The sequence below is a fragment of the Canis aureus genome, chromosome 8 (assembly GCF_053574225.1).
Source record: "Canis aureus isolate CA01 chromosome 8, VMU_Caureus_v.1.0, whole genome shotgun sequence".
NCBI classification, from domain to species: Eukaryota; Metazoa; Chordata; class Mammalia; order Carnivora; family Canidae; genus Canis; species Canis aureus.
Genome location: NC_135618.1, coordinates 66,274,995 through 66,299,335, shown reverse-complemented (window position 1 = coordinate 66,299,335; position 24,341 = coordinate 66,274,995). Strand labels below are relative to the sequence as shown.

At 47.7% G+C, this 24,341-nt stretch overlaps 1 protein-coding gene across 5 annotated transcripts in view; it reads right to left on the bottom strand.

Annotated features, from left to right (window-relative positions):
• The window catches only part of CYTH3 (cytohesin 3), a 97,732-nt gene that overhangs the window by 4,517 nt on the left and 68,874 nt on the right, over positions 1 to 24,341 (bottom strand). For 4 of the 5 annotated variants that reach the window (XM_077907756.1, XM_077907754.1, XM_077907755.1 and 1 more), the window contains exons 2-9: positions 19,331 to 19,413; positions 18,705 to 18,769; positions 18,095 to 18,161; positions 9,882 to 10,000; positions 5,666 to 5,746; positions 4,452 to 4,564; positions 4,198 to 4,346; positions 3,893 to 4,004 (exon numbers count right to left, since the gene is read on the bottom strand). In XM_077907756.1, the coding sequence (XP_077763882.1) occupies positions 3,893 to 4,004; positions 4,198 to 4,346; positions 4,452 to 4,564; positions 5,666 to 5,746; positions 9,882 to 10,000; positions 18,095 to 18,161; positions 18,705 to 18,742 (679 nt within the window). In that variant the 5' untranslated portion in view covers positions 18,743 to 18,769; positions 19,331 to 19,413. Of the gene's footprint in view, positions 1 to 3,892; positions 4,005 to 4,197; positions 4,347 to 4,451; positions 4,565 to 5,665; positions 5,747 to 9,881; positions 10,001 to 14,169; positions 14,253 to 18,094; positions 18,162 to 18,704; positions 18,770 to 19,330; positions 19,414 to 24,341 lie in introns of those variants that run through there. The other variant, XM_077907758.1, reaches the window with a different exon arrangement.

Below are 24,341 nucleotides of genomic sequence, written 5' to 3'. Positions count from 1 at the left end.
CCACTGGGCCAGGTCCCAGGGAGGTCCCTCTGGGATCCCTCAGCCCTGCCTCACTGAACAGACATTGGACCTCCTCTGGACGGCCATGGGCAGGCCAACATCTGACCGGAGAAGCTGGTGTGTGGGATGGGATGCCTGGCAGTGGGGACAGGGCCTCAGCTGTGCGGGGAAGGCAGGCCTGCTATGTCTCCCCCGTCTCTGACCGACACCCCCAGCTCCAGCCACCTCACTACTGCTCCCTGTCTGAAGGGTCTGTGTGCCTTACCCAGATTCCTGTTGCCCCCTCCACACCCCCAAGCCTACAGACATGTCCCCTCCCCATCCCCCAGTGTCTCTCTGAGCCCCAGCTGGACCCCTGCTCCCCACACCCATGTGCAGCTACCCTGAGACTCTCGGGGCTTCCCTGGAATCCTCTGCTCCCCCTGGACCAGGCCTCATCTGTTCTTCTGAAGAGCCAGCACAGAGCTGGGTAGAGGAGCCCTGTTTATTCTCCAACCTCCCGAAGCACCCCAGGGAAGCCCAAGTTCACAGGGCAGGGACCCAGGAGACCCCTGTCCCAAAGTCCTCCAGTGATAGGACAGCACGGACTCTCTCCAGGTACATCCCCTGCCCCCACGAGGTCTTTCTCTGGCCCCTGTCAGCCTCACCACTGTCTCCAAACAGCAGCCACAGGCGGTCCCTTGAAAGGACAAGTTCATCCCAGCTCTTGATGTCTGAAGCTGCCAAAGGCTCCCACCCCCAGCTGAAGACCCCAATCCCTCGGTGGCCTCCATGGCCTCCTCCTGGCTCCCCTCCCTGCCCCTGCCCTTCCTTCTGGCTGACATGCCAGCGGCAGCTCCGACTCTCCTGCCAGCACCTTCCCTCTGCTCGCCCCACAAGCAGTTCTTGGAGAATCCTCCCAGGAGTCCTGCACCATCCACTTGTCCAGCACCTGCTCTTCTGTCCACGCTCCTGTCACTGGGTCACTAGGTGGCGGTCTAGGTGTTCCACTCACCTCCAGACCCCACCGCAGGCGGTCCAGGAAGGCTTCTCAGCACTTTGCCCCTGGGCTCCTGCCCCACTGCTCCTGCGCTCAGTGGCACGTCCAGGGGAGCCCCAACCCTGGTCCAGTTGTCACAGCCAGAGGGCCTCCCAGCCCAGCCGTAGGTACCCTTACAGCTCAGGGCCTGCCCAGCAGGGGCAGGCATGGGGAGGCGGCTACACTTTTGGTGTTGGAGCCACCCCAGGTTTTGCTGCAAGGGAACAGACAAGCTCTGCATATGTGTGTTCCTGGCTGAGCTTCAGGAGATGGGGATGGACACACACACACACACACACACACACACACTCACTCTCTCTCACTCCTGCAGAAAGGAGCCTTGCTTCTCCACCCTGTGAACTTCCTGCTAGTTCCATGGCCGTTCCATGGAACTAGCACACAGCATGTGGGCACACGGCATGCGGGCACCCATTACCCTGCAACAGGTTTTCTGCAGGACAGGTCAAGTCTGATCCACGTTCCTGTTTTCAACACAACTGATCCATTCTCAAAATTCAGCGACTATAAGGCCTTTACTTGACCATCATGAAGAAATGCTACAATGCTCCCATGCTCTCACAAAGCATGCAGGCCTTTTGAAAGTGCCACCTGCCCTAAGACTACATTTTTTATGAGAAACACAAAGCAAAGCCACGCGGTGACCTCTGTTCCTATCTAAGCACATGCACAGAACACACGCTGTTTCCTACCCTTGTGTCATAGGCCTCTGGCCAAGCACTTCTGTGTCCAGGCCTCGGTCTGCCCTGTGCTGGATAAGGGCCCAGAGCTAACCCAGGCCAAGCTAACGCATCTTTAGCATCGGCTTCCAGCAAATTTACTGCTTTCTTGGTCTTCAGAGCCCAACACCAACCGGCTGCCCCTCAGTAGCCAGGCCAGTGTCAATACTGCGGGGAGGCGGCCTGTGGGCAGGATGGTCTCCAGGCCTCAGCAGCTCTGGAGAGCAGACCAACCTGGGGAAATGTGCTCTCTGGACGGCTACAGCTCTGTGAACACAGCGGGTACAGAGGTTGCCTGGGCCAGAGGGAGGCAGCAGCAGGCTTGCTGGCGCTCTGGGAAGGTGGCTCCTGGGCAGTCACTGGGCTGGCCAGCTCAAGGTCTGGGCAGTACCATCACTGCTAGGTCTGTGACAGCTAATGAGAACACCAGTGCCATAACTTACACACACACACACGCACGCACGCACGCATGCATGCAGCGGCGGAACATGGAAGGAGCAGACTTTGGTCCTCCCACCTACCCGCTGTGCCACGGCCATGTCTGGCTGTATGGGGCCCCTTGGGCACCTACCCAGCACCCAAGCCAGCTCTGTGGCCCCTAAGGGTGCTCTGGGCACTGCTTACATGTACAACCAGAACACAGGTTGGAAAATAAGGCCTGCTGTGCCTTTACCTCCCTCATTTTGTTCTGTCTTTAGAAGCAGGAGCATCTCCCACTGGTGCTGAGGCCACACCAACTGCCAGGCAGGCTTGCACTGTCACTGTCACCGTCACACGAGGGGCATTCCCTGGCCGTGCAGGAACAGGAGGGACCCAAGTGCAGCTGCTGGTGTGTCAGACACATCCCTCCTCTGCCCTCACCCCAGGGCCACAGGTGTGACGTGACCTCAGAGATGCACCTCGAAATCCATGAAAGCATTCAAGTCCACGCTTAGGGCTCTGAGTTTGCAGACAAAGATCTAGAACTCCCCTAACTGGCAGCACAGGCAGAGAAGTCGGAGCAAGATCCCAAATCAGAATGGCTGAGCCCCAGCACACACCTTCATGCCTCTTACCCACACTTGATTAAAAACACAAAGTTGCCGGACTTCTTGATGTCTTACAGTATGTTCTCAGAGTGCCCGGATGGTACACAGTTGTCACGTCTCACAGGCTCTCATGTCACAGTAAGGCAGAAATCCCAATCTCCCCAGAGTAAAAACAAAACAAAACACCCCACCCTAACAATTCATTAAATTGCCCAGAAAATATCAATGTTTCTGTACTTCTTTGTCAATGGTTAGGAAGCCTTTTAAACATTTCCGGATTCCGTCCAAGGGTGGTGCAAACATGCGCTGTTTGGTTAGTATGAGAGGCAACCAGTGATGTACGGGAATGGAGCAGGCAACCAGCAGTCTCGTGGCTGCTCAGGCCCTAAGGACACTGAGGGGCAAGCTCGTTCCCACACGGCATTCCCATGCGCTCCCGGGCGCAGAAAGGCTGGCATTCCAGCCATGCCTCGCCCGGCCCCGGAGGTGTAGGTGTCACATTCGCTGCACCCTGCATGAAGCTAACCCCGGCAAGTCCAAAGCCACATGGGTCAGATGAATGGCAGCCACAAATCAGAGCTTCACACAGACCAACGGGGGAGAGAAACTGAGAGAGGAATGAGCAGCTGGGGAAGGGGCAGGAAGCCACTGGGTACGTACCTCCTAACGCAGAACAAGCAGGGACAGCCCGTCACAGAACAGAAAGGTGGGAGCCACAGGCAGAAGGAAAACAAGAAGGCACATTTAAACCACTCATCAAAAATCAGCCACACCAAACCAAGAGAAAGGCACGCAGGTTCTCGCAGTAAATGCACCTGCCTCTGGTACAGAAAACTGCTTGGGTCTATCTGGATGCTAAGTGAGCAGTTTTCTCGGACGCTCGTGCAGCCCGGGCGTTACTCTCTGCCGTGGACACTGACAAGATGGCCTCGTTCGGACAGGGCAGGGCTCAAAGCAGCAGCCATCAAGTCTGGGGCGTGCGGCCGGCTACCGTGGGCGGACTCGGCCCAACAGCCCTTGCTTCTAGCGGTTCTGCCTTTGGTCGGGGGCCTTGGGGGCCGAGGGCTGGGGGCTCCGAGCGCGGGGCCCACCTGCTGGCCGCCACTCACCCAGCTTCAGGAGCCAGCCCTCACGGTCAGGGTTGAAGAACGTGTGTGTCAGGTCATTGCCATCATCCTCGGGGATCTTAAACGGCTCGTTCTTGATACTCTCGTATAAGTTCTGCGAGGAGCACGGGTGACAATGGTCTCAGGGATGCAGCCGGGGGCCAGGGGTGGGGAGGGCCCAGTCAGCACTGTGTCCCCGAGGGCGCCAGGCTCAGCGGGACCAGGGCCACGAGGTGCCTGAAGGTTAAGGGGCGGCGGTGGCAGCTCCTGAGGGGCGAGGGCCAGTTCCGTGGAAGAGGGAAGCTCACCCGCAGCAGCTCCTCCGGGAGATCCCCTCCCTCATTGATGCCACGGTTCATGGTGACGAAGCGCTCAGCCGTGGGCTTGTCCCGCACATTGTGGTTGTGGAGGCTGGTGTTGAGCATGATGATGGCAAACGACAGCACATAGCAGGTGTCTGAAAGAGGACAGAGGGGGCCGGGGCGCTCAGCCGCCTGCCCGGCCAGAGGCACCCCCTCCACCCGGCAGAGGCGCACAGTGCTGGGGCCCAACCCTCACCGACCTGTGGACTGGAAAACGCCCGGGTTGCACAGGCAATAGCGGGACGCAAACGCCTCCATCATGCGGTCGATCTTCTGAGCCTCCCCCGGAAGTCGAAAGCTCCACAAGAACTGCCTGCGAAGACACCAACACCAGGGGATGATGGTGTCTCTCCCTCTAGAGGACCCCCAACCAGGGAATGCTCCAGGCAGCCCCTGGATGGCAGAGGGAGGCACTGGGGGCAGAGCCCCAGGACCCGCAGGAGCAACGTGGCGGCCGCCACTTGCTGCCCTCAACTGTCCACCCAGGGACAGCCGGCACCACCCGCAGGAGCACGTCGGGGACCCCTGGCTCCAGCCAGAGACTGACCAGCTAAAAGAAAGGGAACCCTGGCTGCCATGACCACACCCCAGATTCGCCAGGCCTGTGTCTCTGTGTTGCAGAGTTGTCAGCACCTCCTTCAGCCCAGGCCAGCTGAGGCACCGAAGAGGACAAATGGCAGACAGCAAAGCCACCCCCAGCTCTGTGCAACTTGCGGAAGCCGTATGGGGACAAGGGCCAAGAGCAGGACAGAAACATGGTCAGTCACACACTTTGCAGCCACAGAGCAGGAAGTAGTCGCAATGGAGACTGCATGGCCCTGGCTTGGGGAACAGCCATCGGAGCCTCAGCTGGGACACCAGGAAGGAAACCGGATCCTCTTGGTGGTGCAGGAAGAGCAGAGTGTACGGGACGATGCCTCGAGTGGACATCCAGAGGGATGACCTGGCACCTCTACCATGGTGGCCGGCAAAACCTCAGGGCCACACAAGGGCCATCCTCTTGCATTCACCCCTATGACATGTAATGACGGCTGGCTTTGCCTGGACAAGGCAGGGACTAGAGGGCAGCCTCTGACAGCAGGCCGTCCACACGCTCCCCACCCACGCTGGGGCGTCCACGAGGCAGGCATCTGAGATCAGATGCCCCAGGAAGCGGACCCATGCCTAGGCCGCCCCAAGACTCTGCTGCAGCAGTGGGAAGAAAGTATGCACTGACTACTGAGTACCAACTGAGATGAGGGAGAAGCAAAGGAGTGGGGAACGGCACGCACACCCAGCGGTCCCACCAAGGCGAGCACAAGCTCGGTCCGTGAACGCCTACCCAGACCCTTGGGCAACACCCTCTCCTCTGGGGGTGAGCCCCGGCCTCCTGCTCCAGCACCTCCCCGCTAACAGCCGAGACTCTGACACTTACCTTAAGGCTTGGACAAGGTTCAGATCAGCAAACTCATGGAGTTCGACAAACGCCTGGAGAACTTTAATATTAAAGTCGTCCCTGGGAAAGAAAGCAAACACAGTCCAAGTCCACTGCACAGAATTTCTCAATCATCTCAAAAGAAAGATATTTCCTACATCCAGCAGGTGCTTGTGGTTTTCCATTTTGCCTAACTGGAAGTTAAGATGTATTGCATTGCAAGTTCGTTCTCAGACTTGGGGCTATTAACACCCCTATCTGCTTCCACTTTCCTTTCATCCTTTGCCCTAACACCTTCTAAAATATGACAGAAATGGTTTTCACATTTATTATTCTTATTACATACTGCCTATATCATGCCAGCAGAATATGGCTCGAGTGGATGAATCCATCTTTTCTTTTTTAACACCACAACCCATGTGCCTAAAACAGAGCCTGGCATGGACTCAGAACTTAGTATTTTTGTGGAACTCAAAACCTGCAGACACTCAGTACTTCTAGCAACAGGAACTGCCAGACTTCGTATTACACAAATGTCATAGTTCATCTCATGCACTTGCCACCAAACGATGGAGAATTCAGACTCTAGACCTCATGGCACAGACGATTAAATGAAGTGCTGCAACCCCTGGGCCACTGTTCAGGTTTTCTGTGGGTTTGTTTTTAGCAGCTTTGTCCGAACATAATTCACATCCCATGCAATTGTCCTATTTCAAGCATACTTTTCAATGGCTTTTAATATATTCACAGATGTGTACAACTGTTACCATTATCAATTTCTGAAGACTTTCATTACCCCAATCCCAAGCACTTTCATTTCACCTGTCTCAAGCACTTCACGTAAAGGGAGGAACACAACACATGGTCTTCTGCAACTGGCTTCTTCTATTATCTCCCTGTTTTCATCCACGTGGTAGCATGTACCAGCACTCTGTTTCTCCTTTTACCAATTAATATTCCATAGTATGGATGTACCACATCTTATTTATCCACCAGTTGAGGGACATCTAAGTTGATGGACATTTGAACTGCTTTCACTTTTTGGCTAACAAGAATAATGTGGCTACAAACATTGGTCCGGGTTCGTGCAGATGTATGTTTTTACTTATCTTGGGTGTATACCTAGGAGTAGAATTACTGGGTCACGTGGGGACATTAGTATTTTGAAGAGCTGCCAACTACTTCTCACAGCTACTGCATCGCTTATCCTACAAGCAGTGTGTAAGAGGTCTGATTTTTTCACATCCTTGGCAATGCTTATTATCTTTTTATTATGATTACAGACATCCCAGTGGGTGTGAAATGGCAGCTCACTATGGTTTTGATCTGTAGCTCCCTGATGGGGGCTAAGGATGCTGAACATCCTGTCGTGTGCTTATGGCCTTATCATATATTTACACATCTTCTTTGGAGAAATGTCCATTCAGATGTTTTTCATTTGTAATTGTCTTGTTACTGAGTTGTAAGAGTTCTTTATATATTCTAGATAGCAGTCCTTCTCAGACTTATACATGACTTGGAAAGATTTCTATTTTGTAGATTGCCTCTTCACCTTCTTCACCTTCTTGATGACATCCTTTGAAACACAAGTTTTCAATTTTGATGATGTCCCATTTACCTAGGTTTTTGTTTTTGTTTTTGTTTGCTATTTATGTTTTTGGTGTCACATCTAAGAAACTCTTGCCTAATCCAAGGTCACAAAGATTTACCCCTAACATTTTCTTCTAAGTGTTTTATAGTTTCCTTCTTAAATGTAGGCCTCTGATCCAGTTTAATTTTTGCATATGGTGAGTGGTCCAGTGGTATTCTTTTACATGTGGATATCCAGGTATCCCAGATCATTTGTTAAAAAAGATTCTTCTTTCCCCCACTGAACTGTCCTGATAACGTTACTGAAAATCATTTGACAGGAGTGATTCTGGATGGTTCTGTTAAGCTACCTTAGACTTAGGTCATGAGATCTCAGGGTCCCAGGATCATGCCCAGTGTCAAGCCTCTCTGCCTCTCCCTTACTTGTGCTCGCTCTCTCTCTCTCAAATAAGTAAAATCTTAAAAAGAAAATCATCTCACAGTAAATTTAAGGGTTTATTTTTAGATTCTCCATTCTATTCCATGACCTAGAAGTATACTCTTACACCAGTATCATGCCATCTTGACTATTTTAGCTTTAATCTGTCTTATAATCATAAAATGTAGGTTCTGCAAAACTCTCTTCTTTTCCAAGATTGTGGCTATTTTGGGTCCCATGAATGTCTACATTAATTTTAGGATGAGTTTGTCAACTTCTACAAAGAAGTAAGCTAGGATCTTGATAGGGAATGAGTTAAATCTGCAGATCAAGGTAGGTGGTACTGCCATCTTTGTACTACTAAGTCTTCCCATCCATGAACATGGGCCATCTTTCCATTTATGTAGGTCTTTTTTTTTTTTTCAGTTTTATAGTTCAGAATAAAAATTTTATGCTTTTGTTAAATCCATTCCCAAGTATTTTATTCCTTCTAATGCTATTATAAAAGAGAGTTGTTTTTCTTTATAGCTTTTCCAAGCTTGCTCATTGCCACCATTTAGAACTATAATTGAATTTGACATAACAATCTTATATCCTGCAGCCTTACTGAACTTATTAATAATGCTTTTAGTGATTCCTCAGGATTTTCTACATATACAATTAAGTCCTCTACAAACAGTTTTATTTCTTCCTTTCCAAAGTAGATGCTTTTTTTTTTAAGATTTTATTTATTTATTCATGAAAGACAAAGAGAGAGGGAGGCAAAGACACAGGCAGAGGGAGAAGCAGGCTCCATGCAAGGAGCCCGACGTGGGACTCGATCCCGGGACTCTAGGATCATGCCCTGGGCCGAAGGCAGGCACTAAACTGCTGAGCCACCCAGGGATCCCCCAAACTAGATGCTTTTAATTTCATTCTCTTGCCTAACTAGAACTGCCAGTACCATGTCAAAGAGAAGTGGTGAGAACAGTCAACCTTATCTTGTTCTTCTTAGGAGAATGCATGAAGTGAACTTGTAAGTTTTACAGGTGCCCTACATCATATTGAGGAAGTTCCTGTCTTTTCCTGGCTTGTTGAGTGCTTCTGTCCTGAAGCAGTGAATGCTGTTAAATGCCTTTCCAGCATCTAGTAGGATGATCATGTGGGTTTTACTCTTTATTGTATTGAAATGGTCTATCGCTTTGACTTTTGCATGCTGAACTAACCTTGCATTCACAGAATAATGAATGTATGCATGGGGATGAATGTATTAGTGTAGAGTCATTTTTACATATTGCTGGATTTAATTTACTAATATTGAATTGCGAATTTTTGCTTCAATAGTCATAGGAGATACTGGTCTATCTACTGTTTTGTGTTTTTTTTATTGTGAGGTCTTTGGTTTGGGTATCAGGTAGTGGTGGCCTCACAGAATGAGTTAAGTGTTCAGCTTTCCACTTTTGACCAAGTATTTTTAATAAAAAGCTAGAAACAGAAACCACTCTGGTTGAACAACTGTTAGGCTCTTGTTTAAAAACTCTCTTGTTTGGTCCTTGACTCAGGGGACATGATTCCTGCCCTAACCTGTGCTAAGCACAGCAAATGGACTAACTGGAGAAAGCTGGGAATGTAAAATCTGACCAGCTTCTCTCCATTTAAAAAATTAATAACTTCCCACCTTCACTCATCACCCCCAAGCAACAGGGGAAGAAAATCATGAAGAAATCTGGTCTATTTTGGGGCAAAACGTGAAAAGAAGATTAAGATGCTTTCTGAGGGGGCACCTGGGTGGCTCAGTTGGTTGAGTGTCCGACTCTTGATTTTGGCTTTGGATTTTGGTCGTGATCTCAGGTCTCAAGTCAGTTTCCATGCTCTCAGTGGAGAGTCTGCTTGAAGTGCTCTCTTCCCTCTGCCTCTCCCGCTCCCTAGTCTCCCTCAAATAAATAAATAAATCTTAAAAAAAATAAAAAGCTGCTTTCTGAGGTACAGAGAAAGGCAGCGTCAGTTTCAGTTCTGCTGTGGCTCCCGAGTAAAGGCTTCCAGAGATCACAGACCCCACCTGGCCCCAGAGACCCATACCTCCCCCAAAGGCAGAGAGAGGACATGAGAGCATAGGGCCAAGTTGGTGGTGGGGAGTGGCCCACACAGCCCTGGACCCACAGGAAACTGTGACAGACCTTGATGTGGAGGGCGAGACCAGGTTGCACTGTTGATTCTCCTTCAACTTACCTCTCACCCAGATAGTCCCCAATCACAGTCTTATTTAGGCCTTCTCCTTTATACAGGAACTGGGCTACGTCTTCTGGGGAGTTCTGCAGCAGGTCATTTTCTATTAGAAACTGAATTCCCTGAAGAGGGACATAAGGAAGAAAGCTCTGGTTAGGAGGGTCGCCCAGACTCATTTTTCACAGACAGAAATACATCCAGAGTAATGATCTTACTGGCTGGGGTATGGCAAAAACAACAGGACAATCTGATCCTCACCCCCCAGAGTATACTTTGTCCATCAGAGGAAAGCACATTCATTCCTCCTGGCACGTTAATGGGCTAAAAGACAAATAAACGGGTTACTGAGAAAATCATTATAAGGAAGTTATTGGAGATGATAAAGGCAGAGGGGGTAACAATAGCAAATTTCCCAAGCTCAGAAGAACAATCAATCTGCTTTGTGTGTGAGAGCAACATGTCATATGTGGTTGGCTAACCCACGCCCTCCCCAAGCTCCCCTTTATCCTTGCTGTTCCTCACTAAATAATCACATTCCCAGCTTCCCTTGCAACTAGGAGTGACCTTGTGACACAAATCTGATCAGGAAGAAGTCTGTAGGGAGTGCCTGGGGAAGCTGTCACTTTCTTGATAGAAAGGGACTCGTGAGCAGCCACTGCTCCTTCTTCTTCCTTCCTGACTTGAATGCAGACATGAAGACCAGAACCCTTACAGCCAGTGGACCAGGGAAAGGCCCCGATGAACACAGGGCCTGTGTCCTGTCACTTGACACCCTTCAGCCACCTCTGCTATGTAAGAGGAGAGCCCACTGTGTAAGCTGTATTGGCTGTGGCTGAACATGCTAACTGATCACTGGGCCAATGAGCTTAAGCTGGTGAAAATCCATGCCCACCTGAAGGCCCAAAAGGGCACAGGTAACAATTTCTAAATGAAAGGCTGCAGGGGTACTGTCCTGGCCTGAATTAGCTATGCTCCTCTCCTGAGAAGCCCTAATAATAGCAAAAATTTACCTCTGACACAGCTCTGAGCTGGTTTCAAAATACACATTGGCAAAGCTGGTGAGGGGATTCTGTCCTCTATTTGCTGGAGGTTATTTCTACAAATTCAGAGAGATTTTCCAGCTACAACTCTCCATGCCCAGGACCTGGGCTTCCTCACGCCATGTGCTCCATCTGAAAGTCTTTGTCATTTTTTTCAAACACATGAATGTCTACAGCAGCCTTATCTAAAATTCCCCAAAACTGAAAACAACCCAACATCTCATCAATAAGAGAAGAGATAAATCTATTCTGGTAGATTTCATATGATGGGACACAATACAGCAATAAGAGAAAATAAGCGTACAACATCGATGAACCTGCCAGACATGGCATAGAGTAAAAGGATGACACAGTGTGTACCTTAATTCCATTTATATGAAGTTTTAAAACAGGTAACCCCACTCTATGGTGATGGGGTGGAATTCATTCACTAGGAGGAGACACCAGAGAGACATTTCTGATGCCCTATAACCGCATCTTGCTCTGGGTTACACAAGGATTTCAATTTGTAAAAATTTGTCAAGCTGTGCATTCAAAGTTTGTGCACCATATGCTGTTCTTCAAAAAATGAAAAAGTTTACCAAAAAATCAGTATGTCTGACTATCCTAAATTAACTCTCATCTATTTCTGGTGGGAGCTAAAGTGAAGACCAGCCCCCCGTCCCCCGCCATACCATCCTCTAAGTGGGCAGGCATGCACACAGTATAAGGAAGCGTTCCATCCCAAGTATGCTCCTATCCTACCCAGTCCCCTGAAAGCGAGGCCGGGGACAAAAGTGACAATGCTGGTGTTTATTCACCCACAGAGAAGCATGCTGGATGGGGAAGCAGGGCTCGGGATGTTGCACTGGTCTGTGAGGGAGGGGAGCCCAGGGCAGGAGGGGGGCTGAAGTTTACAGTCTGACCCCTAACATCCCTGGAAAAGTGGTCCAAGGCCACAGCTGCCCTGGTCTGCCTGTCTTGACTCCGTGTCCCAAGGGTAAGTAGAATCAGCAGACCCTGCTGCCCCCCCATCCAAAACTGCAAGGGATGGGGAGAGAGCATCCAAAGGACCCGAGGTCTTGGGACCAAGGGCCCAAGAGATACAGGTGTTCCCTGGGGGGTGCCTGGTTGGCATCTGGGTGACATCCTTGGCCTGGTCTTTTGTGACCACTGTGGCTGCAGTACTAACCAAAAGACGAGACAGGGGCCCCACAATTATGAAACCACCGCTGCAGGCTGTCCTGTAGTCAGGTCCCTTCTGCTGCCGTTACTCTCTGTGCACCTTCCCTGGGGCCATGGCTTTGCATCCATCCCGCCCCATGCCCTTTCCAGCCTCCCAGAGGTCCCCAGAGTCCCTAGGCCCAGCAATTGCCACAGTCACAAAGTCCCAGGTACTCCATCAGCCTACGCTCTGCCCAGAACTGAACGGGCCTGGAGATGAGGTTTTCTGAGCTCTGGATGCTCATGACCTGCTCTAAAATTCAAACACTCAGGAGCTCCTCAGGGAGGCTATGCATAGCCTGAAAAACCAGATTTGAGAAGAGCAAGTAGGTCCAGAACAAGATCATCTCTTCTGTGCTTCAAGGTTATGGGAGACAGCCAGAGGAGCCCCAAATCAAGCTCCAGCTCCCCTCTGCAAGAGGTACTGGAAAACACAGCACCACAGGGGTAAGCCCAGGCCAGGGACTGGAAGAGAAAATGGAGCCAAAACCCAGAGTCTGAGAGAACAGTTACGAAGGAGAATGGAACTATTATCAGGGAGGAAAAATCAAGAAGCAGAAGCAGAGGACGACAACACAGGAGCCAGGGGACATGCATCCTCATACAGGACAGAAGTGGCGGCATCACCATCCATGTGACACGCAGGCTGAGTGTAGAGTGGTGGGCAAGCCAGGGAACACCAAGGATCACGATCCCCCGTGGAGGGAAGCAGGGAGCAGACTCCCCATCAGAGCTTCCAGAAGGAACCACTCTGCCCACACCTGGATCTTGGACTTCTAGCCTCTGGGCCTGTGACACAACTGATCCTTGTTGTTTCAGGCCATTGAGTTTGTGGTCATTTATTACAGCAACTCTGGAGACCCAAGTACGCTAGATAAATGTTAAGGAAAGAAAGTAAATGTTCTGGTATCATTAGACAAGGTTAATGTTTTAAAATATCATTTAGGAAATCAAATAGGAGAATCTGCTGGAGGGGGCCACCATTGAACCCACTACACCTCATCTACTTTTCCTATTTCCTGGTTTTCAACCCTGGCGCTATGGGTCCTGGGTGCATGTCTCCATCAGGACACATCTGGGCTTTATTGTTGTTTCTTCAACCTGATGTCAAGGTGCCTTGTAAGCGGTAACTGAGCACAAATTTATGGTGATTATGGATTTGCTACCACTTGATTCCTGAGCCTTCACGTACACTGGGTATTTCTCATGTCTTTTCAGCTTTCTGTTGAATTAAGTTTTCTTTATTCGATGTTTCCTAGTTTGGAAATCCTATCTTATCCCTAACTTCCAATGGTTACTCTTAAAATTTTAATATTTAAACTTACATTCATCCTTGGATGTCCAGAAAACCTTAGCCAACCTTTACTTCCCTGCTCCCTTCTCCCTTGCTATGGATACAGCTGACCCTTCAACACAGGGGTTACTGCCCACCCCCACGCCCCACGTAGTCGAAAATCTGCATGTAACCTTTGACTCCTGAAAAATCTGACTCCTAATAGCCTCTTGCTGACCAGAAGCCTTACCCATAACACGAGCAGTCAATTCACACATTTTCTACATCACATGTATTCTATATTTGTATTCTTAAAATAGTATCATAGTATTATAACCACATTCTTATAAGCTGGAGAAAAGAAATTGTTACAAAGAAAATCGTAAGGAAGAAAAAATACATTTCCAGTACTGTACTATATGTTTTAAAAAAACCCATGTGTATGTAAAAGGACCCTCGCAGCCCAAACCCAGTGCTGCTCAAGGGTCAACTGTATTTTTTTTTTTTTTTTTTTTTTTTTATGATAGTCACAGAGAGAGAGAGAGAGAGAGAGAGAGAGAGAGGCAGAGACATAGGCAGAGGGAGAAGCAGGCTCCATGCACCGGGAGCCCGATGTGGGACTCGATCCCGGGTCTCCAGGATCACGCCCTGGGCCAAAGGCAGGCGCCAAACCGCTGCGCCACCCAGGGATCCCGGGTCAACTGTATTGAGGTAATCTGGGGGTTTTAGTTTGTTAAACACTCTTTCAATAATCAAGCTCTCATTTAGACTTAACCATATGTTTGGCTGGTTTCTTTCCATCTCTGTTTCATAGTGCAGCTGCTCTTGGATTTGGGTCGGTTACAGGTGTGCTGCTCCAATCGTGATTTCTAGAGTTCACAGAAGGCATTAGCAGTTACTTTTGTGAGCCTTTGCATATCTGACATGTCTTCACCTGCCTCCTCACACAAGTGACAGTCTAGATATACAGAATTCTAGGTTTTATTATTTTTATCTTATTTGGTTTCTCGCAGCTCCACACGAGCCTCCCCAGAACTCCAGATTTTAAATCACACTTCCTCAGACCTTGGAAAACACTTTCCCTGCTGTCTTTGCTCCAGTGTTTCTGGTGAGATTCTGGTTTCTTCCTAGATCATCTGGTCTTTCCGTTCTGGAAAGTCAGTGAGTTTCTCTTTATTCACAAGCTTTCTGGTATTTTACTTGATATTTCTATGGATCAGTCTCTGATAATTTTATCCTGCTTGGCATTTAGTGAGCCCTTTGAATTTGAGAATTTTCTCTTAATCTAGTTCTGAAATACTCCAATATAATTTGAAATACATCCCCCACTGTCTTCTAGCTTCTCCTTCTGGAACTTCTATGGGATAAAATCCGAGCTGCCAGACCTGCCCCCCACACCCCCCATGAGTCTACACAGAGCTATGGAAAATATGGAGGGAGCATCACCATCCACCCTGCCAGCATCCCTGATCCTGCCCCACACTGTGGGTTTTCACAGGGCTTTGGTTCTTCACTTCACCGGATCTTTCCCACAACTCCTCGTTTTTGCACCAAGGATAAGCCAACACCCTATCATCTCTGATGATATTTATAATATACATAACATCTTACTTTTAATGTTTCCTCCTATGTTAGTTCCGCTGTGGAGTTTGACTTCTCTCTCATGGGGTCGAACAGCTTATACATTCAATGATTCCTGGCTGGGTGTTCACCTTAGTATTTAAGAATCTCTGATAGTCTCCCTAAACGCCATTTGTTTCTGGAGCAAGTGATGCGGCCATTGGGGTGCTCAGAAGCTGGTCTCCAGAACAAGTGTTTCTCCTCCTCCTCCTCCTCCATGAGGCCAGCAGAGAAGAGACACCTCCATCTCCCACGTGGAGGCACACACCACTACTTGGCGCAAGCTCAGCCAAGGGTAAGTGGTCTGGATATCCCCTCAATGGTCTCAAGCCCCAAACGTGCTGCCCTGAGTGAGCTGAACCCCTGATGTGGTTCTCACATCCCACGGCAATTCTTTCCTGATGTGCATTGGGCTACCATTCATCTTTTTATCTTTCAGGGTTCCCTCAACTTCTAGTCCTCTAAGTGAACTCGTGCTTGTTATAGAGCCATACATTATATTTTTAAAGACATTCCAAGGAGACTGGGAATAAAAGAGAAGCTGTAGTATGTTTCCAGCTTCTTTGATTGAACTGATCTTTCCTCTTGCTCACTTATAACCCCGACTGCTACTACTGGGTATCTAATGTATCTGCACAAACAAAAGCTCCTTGCTCAAAATGTTACCACTCTGTGACAAAATATTTCCTACTGGCCTGGAAGTCTTTACTCTGATGATAGCCTGTTTCCCAAGCCCACATATGACATCACTCAGTGCTGTTATGGACTGAATGTTTGTGTTTCCCCAAAATTCTGATCTTGAAGCTCTGACCCTGTGTGATGGTATAAGAAAGCGGGGCCTTTGGGGGATGCCTGGGTGGCTCAGTGGTTGAGCACCTGCCTTTGGCCCAGGGCGTGATCCTGGGGTCCCGGGATCGAGACCTACGTTGGAGCCCCTGCATGGAGCCTACTTCTCCCTCTGCCTATGTCTCTGCCCACCCCCTCTCTCACGAATAAATAAATAAAATCTTTATTTAAAAAAAAAAAAAAAAAAAGGAACCGGGGGCCTTTGGGAGGCAGTTAGGGTCAGGTGAGGTCATTTGGGCGGGGCTCTCATCTGATGGAGCTAATGCCCTTATGAGAAGAGACACCAGGGAACTATCTCCTGCTTCTTCTCTGCCATGTGGGGACACAGTGAGAAGAAGGCCATTTATAAGTTGGGAAGAGAGGTCCCACCAGAACCCAGCCATGCTGGCATCTCAATCTCGGACTTCCAGCCTCCCAGACTGTGAAAAAGTCAGAGTCTACTGTTCAAGCCACCAGTCTATGGTATTTTGTGAAGGTGGCCCCACAGACTCAGACCAGTGCTATGGTCATCTATAAAGTGGAATTTTCATTACTTTTCCCCTGCAGGTTACATGCAGACTAAATTTACCATCTGATTTTACCGAGCAACATGATTACAAATAAGTTGTTGGGCAGAGCCAATAATTAGTATCTTAGAAATTTTTCGGGGGATCCCTGGGTAGCTCAGTGGTTTAGCGCCTGCCTTCGGCACAGGGCATGATCCTGGAGTCCCAGGATCATATCCCAAATCGGGCTCCCTGTGGAGCCCCATCAGGAGCCTGCTTCTCCCTCTGCCTGTGTCTCTGCCTCTCTCTATGTCTCTCATGAATAAATAAATAAAATCTTTAAAAAAAAGAAAAAAGAAAAAAATTTTTCAGGTGATAGGATGCTTGAGTGGCTCAGCAGTTGAGCATCAGCCTTCAGCTCAGGGTGTGGTCCTGGGGTACTGGTATTGAGTCCTACATTGAGCTCCTTGCATGGAACCTACTTCTCCCTCTGCCTGTGTCTCTGCCTCTCTCTGTGTATCTGTCATGAATAAATAAAATCTTAAAAAAAAAATCTTTCAGGTGAAGAGGTCTATATGTAAAATGAAGCCTGTAGAGCAACTGGCCATGGCCTAGGCAAAGCAGATAAAGCCCCTGCTTGCTTAGATGTGGTGAAGAGGATCCCCAGGGCTGAGCAGGGTTCCGGGACATCCAACCCCAGAGTCCCACAGGAGCTCAGGGAAGTGCAGTAGTTACAGGCCTGAGTCTGAGATGGATTCCTGGCTCAGGACACTGGGCTGGTCTCAGTGGTTCTGTGCCCCATTGTCCCCAACGGCACAATAGGAATTAAAATGGAACCCACCTCGTAAGATTAAGTATACTAATTACAGTGCTTCATTAGCAGTTCCCAACACGTGCCAAGTTCTCAATAAACGTGAGTCAGCCCTCATGATTATAAAGCTGACACCTGGTGTTGGGAGACTGAGGACAGGCAAGAACCTGAAGAAGTCATGGAACCACTAAAATACAGGTTATTTGTGTTTCACTGGGGGAGGACGTGGGCTCACCCATGACCTTGCTGGCGCACTATCCTGCACTGCACCATAAAACATTAAGGTCCAGTTTTTAAAAGAGCCACTTGTGAAGTATCACTCGAGATGCTGCCAATGCTTAGCACATCTGCTGATTAAGCCAACTCTATGAACTCGACTCCTCAAGAAAGGGGTTTGTGTGGCAGGTTTCATTGCTTTCAGGTGTTTTCCTAGACAATCCAACTTGAACACTGTATTGGCTCAAGTCAGGAGAGCTCCCTGACCCTTCATGCAGACATCTTCTCTCGAAGGTGAACGAAAGGAACAAAGTCCTCTGACTTGAAGCATTTAACCCCCCAGCAGCCCCACAGGCTGCAGCCCTGCCCACCAGCCCCAACCTGTGCCCTGACCAAGCACTCCTCGAGCTGTGGGCCATGCTTCAGCAGAAGATATAGTGCTTGACCCGGCCCCACCAATGGTCCCACTATTGGTCAGCACACACCCATCGCTCCCAGGAGGCCCAGCCTCGCCTGGAGCCTCACATGCAAAGACCAGGGACCAGATCAACAGAGCTTCTTCTTTACCCTACTCACCAGGAGCCCCTACATAGTAAAAATTTAACATCAAGTCTCAGTATTTTTCATGAGGGCAGATGACCACCTCTGTCCAAAATGAGAGAGCCAGTCAAATCGGTGAACCTCAATTTCTTATATGTCAGAAACCTGGGATGTCTGCTTACCTTTTTGGGATCCATGTTGAATTTCTTCCTCCCCATGGCTATCTGCTTGTTCCTCTGGGTAGTTTTGCTATGCATTTCAAACAGTGAAGAAATGGTTAGCCAAAGTTTGCGCCAAGCGCAAGGGGGCATGCAGTCTCCATGGCACTTTGGTCAGCATCTTGGTGCAGAAAACTGCCTAGGCTCCCCCACGCACCCCTCTCCCTCCACCCTCTACCCCCTAAAGCAGAAGTAGCACACATGGCTTCCCCAGGCTCTTCTCTACACTGGATTCCTTCTCCAGAAAAAGCCAATAACAAGAAAACGGCTATTTAAGGGAAGCACAGTTCCCTGCTGTACATAAAGGCTGCTTCTGTGGTTAATTCGGAGGGGCCTGTGCTTCCAGAGAAGAGAGAGGACAGGCTGTGGCTGTGGCCCCTGAAGAAGCACCCTGACTCCTCCACGGAGAGCAGGAAGGGGTTGGGGGTGGAGAGCAGAGGAACCAACGGCCCCACAGAGGCTGCCCCACTTTGAGTGTCTCCAATGGTCCTGCCCGCCCCTGCTGTGGTCACATGGCAGCTGAGGCAGGGAAAGAAGAGGTTAGTAACTCAGCAGTGTGGCACCAACTGTTTACCTCTCCTCCACTGAAGTCAGATTGTCAATCTCAGTCATCACTTCGGCAATTTCATATTTCAGCCTCTGCCAAAAAAAGCAGACAGACATTTGGGCACAGGCTCCTTACCATCCCCCTCCTAGACACAGATAAACTTTAGCCTCCCAGACAGAAGCTTCCCTGAGGTCTCACGTGGGCATCTTAGGGATGGAAAAATCAGTACTTTCTATCCAGACAGAGAGAGCTTCACAGTCAGAACAGCCCCAACTCTGGAGAAAACACAATTATTACCTATCCATCTCTTACCAGAACAAGCTCAGAGGGGTCAACCAGGCAGATTCTAGAGTGTCTGTGTGTAAAACCGTCCTGAGCTCACTCACTGTGGCTCCTCCTCCCCACCCTTTGACCGTGCTCCCTGCCTTCTTCACAGCCATGGTCTTCTCTTCTTGGGAAGACTGGGGAGAAGGTGCCGAGGCCAGTATCAGGCCCTTAACCACCAGTCTCAGGGTGAGGTTCTATTGCTTGCCTTCACTTCATGTGTTAGGATACAGACACACGAGATTCCCACTTTTTACATTTTCATGAAGCTACTTGACTATTTGACCTAAAAGCAAAAACCAACTAGAGTTTTTGGTTTGCTTTTTTACCTCAATGTCATCAATAAGTTCCTTCTTTCTTCGACGAATGTCTAAAAGTTCTTCTCTCTCTTCTAATGAGAGGTCTTCAGGCACTGGAAGAAAAAAAAAATCAATTAAACTACTACCAGTCTGGAGGCCATGTTGGCAGTATCTAGGGAGGTTGAAGATAGGCATGTGAACAAGCTGGTGGGTCTGTAGGTAGGCATCCAGCCTGAGGAGAAACCTAGGTAGACCCCACATAAGATATTCATAGCAGCATTGTTTGGAATAGAATAAGCACCCAAACGTCCATAAACATGGTACATTTTTTTTTTCCCAAACCTTTATTTATTTTTTTAAATTTATTTTTTATTGGTGTTCAATTTACTAACATACAGAATAACCCCCAGTGCCCGTCACCCATTCACTCCCACCCCCTGCCCTCCTCCCCTTCTACCACCCCTAGTTCGTTTCCCAGAGTTAGCAGTCTTTACGTTCTGTCTCCCTTTCTGATATTTCCCACACATTTCTTCTCCCTTCCCTTATATTCCCTTTCACTATTCTTTATATTCCCCAAATGAATGAGAACATATAATGTTTGTCCTTCTCCGACTGACTTACTTCACTCAGCATAATACCCTCCAGTTCCATCCACATGGTACATTTTTAAAACAGAATCCCATGCAACAATAAAACATGGCTGAACTGAGTTAACACAGGGTGAGCCTCTGAGAATGGGGACAGTAGAGCAGGCTGGACACTGGATATGGCCCTGTTTGTACAGGCTAAACGTCGAGCACACACTTTTGGAGGTGTGCACGTCTTGGAGATGTGCATGTATGTATGAACAAAAGTGCACACACAGGAATGAGAAATCCCAAGTTCTTGATAATGGTTCCTTCTGAGAAGGGTGGATGGCAGGAAACATATTCCAGAAGGACACAGGTAAGTGTTAGTGCCATGGGTGCAGGGTGGCCAATATGGGGGTAATTGAACTTCTATATCATTATTATTGACAGAGTTGTTCATAATATCTTAATGATTAACCTTTCCCATTCCTATCACGCATTCTCTCTCTTCTTTAACTGTGCCACAATTGGTATTTCACTTAGCTTTTCGAAGAAGGAGCTTTTGATTTTTAATACTCCTCTATTGTGCGTTTAATTCCCATTTCATTAATTTTTTTTTAAGATTTTATTTATTTATTCATGAGAGATAGAGAGAGAGAGGCAGAGACATAGACAGAGGGAGAAGCAGGCTCCCCACAGGTAGCCCAATGTGGGACTCGATCCCGGATCCCAGGATCAGGCCCTGAGCCAAAGGCAGATGCTCAACCTCTGAGCCACCCAAGCATCCCTCTATTTCAATAATTTCTTGAAAGAAACAAAAGATTAACAATCTGATCAAACAGCAAGAGAGCACACAGAGCTTCCATAAGTGAAGCTAATACGGTCATGGCACAGAGGTAGACCCACTGACCAACACATCAGAAGATAGTAGCCAGGAAAGTGCCCCCCAGACAGACAGAAGCTTGATTTATAACAGCTGACACCACAGCTCAAAGGCAGGGTGCGCACTGGTAAGTAACATGTGCTGTATGTGATACAAGTAACATGTATCTTGTGTCCAAGATGAAGCCAAATCCCTATTTATCATCATAGGAATTTTCAACCAGCTCCACGTAGAGCAAAGGTCTAAATGCAAAGACAAAACCACAGGTTTTAGACTAGGAAAGGATTTCTTAAACAAGATAGGAAAAATGTAAATCACAAACTAAAATATCAATAAATTCACCTTGAAATTAAGAACCTTTGTTCACCAAAATTCCACACCATAAAGTGAAGAGCTAAGCCAAACACCATTAAAAGGTTGGTATCCAAAATACAGAACTCATACAAAGAAGGAGGAAAGAATTTAAAACCAAGGTTAGGAAATTGGCAAAAGACCTAAACAGCCACAAAATCAAAAAGGAATGAAACAATGGACATGTGAAAAGACATTAACTCTCTTAATCATGGGAAAAGGTAAATTCAGATATTAGGGAGAGACCTCTACTAACAAAGTAGTAAAATTCAGTTAAGGCAATTTCTTAGGACTCAAAAGCCCTGGGGCTCAATGGTTAGGTGGCTGCCTTGGGCTCAGGTCATGATCAAGTCTGCTTCTCCCTCTCCCTGCAGCTCTCCCTGCTTGTGCTCGCTCATTCTCTGTCAAATAAATAAAATCTTAAAACAACAACAAAAAAGCCAGACTGGACCAGAAGTGATTCACTTAACCAAGGTGATGAAGCAGAATCAATGGGGGGGAGGGGGGAGACAAGAGGCAGAACCTGACTCCAGGCCCTCTAAGGGCTTGGGAACTGGTGGCAGCAAGTAAGTCTGGGGGCGGGCAGAGAAAAGGATTGAGCTCATAAGAGGGCTGGATGAGGCTTGTGAGAGCTATGGGACCCCTTGATCTCCTCTAGCTCCCACAGAAGACTACTCATCTCCAGAAAGAATCAGTCGGGGTCCCAAGGGTAACCCAACACACATGAGAACACCACACCAAAGACAAGGGACGCAAGCGGTGCTGACACCCCTGTCACCACCATCACCACCAATCTTCTCCCCATGAGTCTCCTGGCTACTGGCAATCATCCTTTACCCACCTGCACGATCATGGACTAGAGGTAGGAGGGTCTTCTCTGCAGAACCAGATCAGCTATAGAATGCAAAGATACTGATAAGGGGGAGGGGTGTCTGCCAGCAACCAGCATACTTGGATCACCTCACAAAGAAATTGATCAACGAGGCCTCTTGACACACTCAGAGCTTCCAATGACCTTTAGCCTTGCACTCACCAACATGCAAAGCAACCAGAACAAAGATGTGAAAGTGGTTACACTTTGGGGAACAAGACATTTTGTGGGTAGCCAGGGTAATGCTCGTCTCCCCCACTGTGGCCCTGCAGAACCACTGACTGATACACACGTAAACGATAAATATAAAAACTTGAAGAAATACATGCACGTCAAACTCACCCATTTGGGGGGTGGGATGGAGAAAGGGAGAGAGAGTAAAAAAAAGAAGTCTGTTCAGAATGGAAACTGGTACGGCCACTTCAGAAAACCATTGCTGCTGTCTGTTCCTATGGAAGATGTGCCTAAGTGATGGGCCAGTAATTTTACTCCTAGGTGTAAACATACTAAATTCTTGAGCACTGCAATAGATGATATGTATGATGTCAAAGAAGCACACTTGGTAAAAGAGAAAGGAAATGGGCTAAATGCTTATCTAGAGTAGGATGGGAAAATATGTTGTACATTCAAGGCAGGAAACTCCTGACCCGTGATAAAAAAAAAATAAAATAAAATAAAATCACATACTAGCACAACTACATGGACCATCTCAGAAAAATAGGGAGAAGAACACTTTCTATTTCAAAAGCGAAAAAAAAAATAATATGTTGTTTGGGTATACAAATATCTACATAGTAAAGCAACAAAGACAATCATTGGGATAATAAATACAGAATTCAGAATATTTCTTAGGAGGAAAGAAAGGGATACACAGGATACCTCAAGAGTAGTATTATGCTCCAAAGGAATGCTCTTTTGCTAACAAATACTATTCCTGCTACCAAATAAAATTTTTTTAAATTTTTAAATCTTTAATGAAAACAGGAAAAAAAAAGAAAAGAAAAGAAAAAGAAAACAGGGCAGCCCAGGTGGCTCAGCAGTTTAGCGCCGCCTTCAGCCCAGAGCGTGATCCTGGAGACCCAGGATCGGCCCTGTGTCTCCCTGCATGGAGCCTGCTTCTGCCTCTGCCTCTCTCTTTCATGAATAAAATCTTAAAAAAAAACTTTAATGAAAACATTTTTTAAGATTTTATTTATTTATTCATGATAGAGAGAGAGATTGAGAGAGAGAGAAAGAGAGAGACAGAGGCAGAGACAGAAGCAGAGGGAGAAGCAGGCTCCATGCCAGGAGCCTGACGCAGGACTCGATCCCGGGTCTCCAGGATTATGCACTGGGCCGAAGGCGGTGCTAAATCGCTGGGCCAACCAGGGATCCCCTGAAAACATTTGTTTTAAGGCTAGGCAGAACTCTTGGCCCCGGAGTAGATGTCCAGACTACATCTTCCTCCACAAAGTAGTTAGGACAACCCAGGGAATTTAGGTAAAAGCAGAGAAAGGTCTTACATACATAGGACGACCTAGTGTATTTCAGTTCAGAAAATTCAGTGCTGTTTAGTAATTAAAACCAACAGTCAAGGGCAAAGAAGGAAAAAAGCTGGCCCAGATGCCTCTCCCTAAATCAGCCAAAGAGATTTCTTATTTTCAGTGTTCTTCTGCTGAGTTCTCATACAGAGAGGAAGAAAATAAGACTCAGGCAAGGGCTGTCATGCAATCATCAACATTCTCATTTCTTTTCAGAAAGTCCACCTCTGGCCTCTCCCTCCGACCCAGAGGATGAGTAGGGCTGGCTGAGAGCACAAAGTGATGGCCCCGTAACAATCTCAACACCCAGATGACCTGTCGCTAGATCCTCAAGCTTCTACGCATACCCTTTAGCTACTCTTCATTGATGCCCATCTTTTCCTTTGACTTTAAGACCCCAATGACTTAAGTAAATCAAGTACTGACCATTTATTTTACCAACACTTCTGACCAGATTTTGCTGGTCTAAAAGAAACATTTTGTAAGGTAGGGTAAGGTGTAGAATAATGTTCTTAGAGCTTCATACTGTCCCATTTAGGGACTGTAATGGTACTATGTCTGTACTTTGAAATACTTCTGAAAAAAAAAAAACTTTTTTCTTTTTTAGAAAGTAACGATCATTAAGCCTATTTGATGGACATAGGAGTATCCATCATCCATTTCATATTCTAAGGGTTGAAATCTGTCATAATGTGGAGTAAAAAAGAAATATTCCTGGTATTCACTGGCCAGCAGCATTTTTTATGGTCATATCTACTAGAGTATTCAGCTGAAGTATTAATAGGAAATCATGGGATGCTCCCTGGTGCATTACAATGAATAAATAAATAGAAGGAATAGAAATATG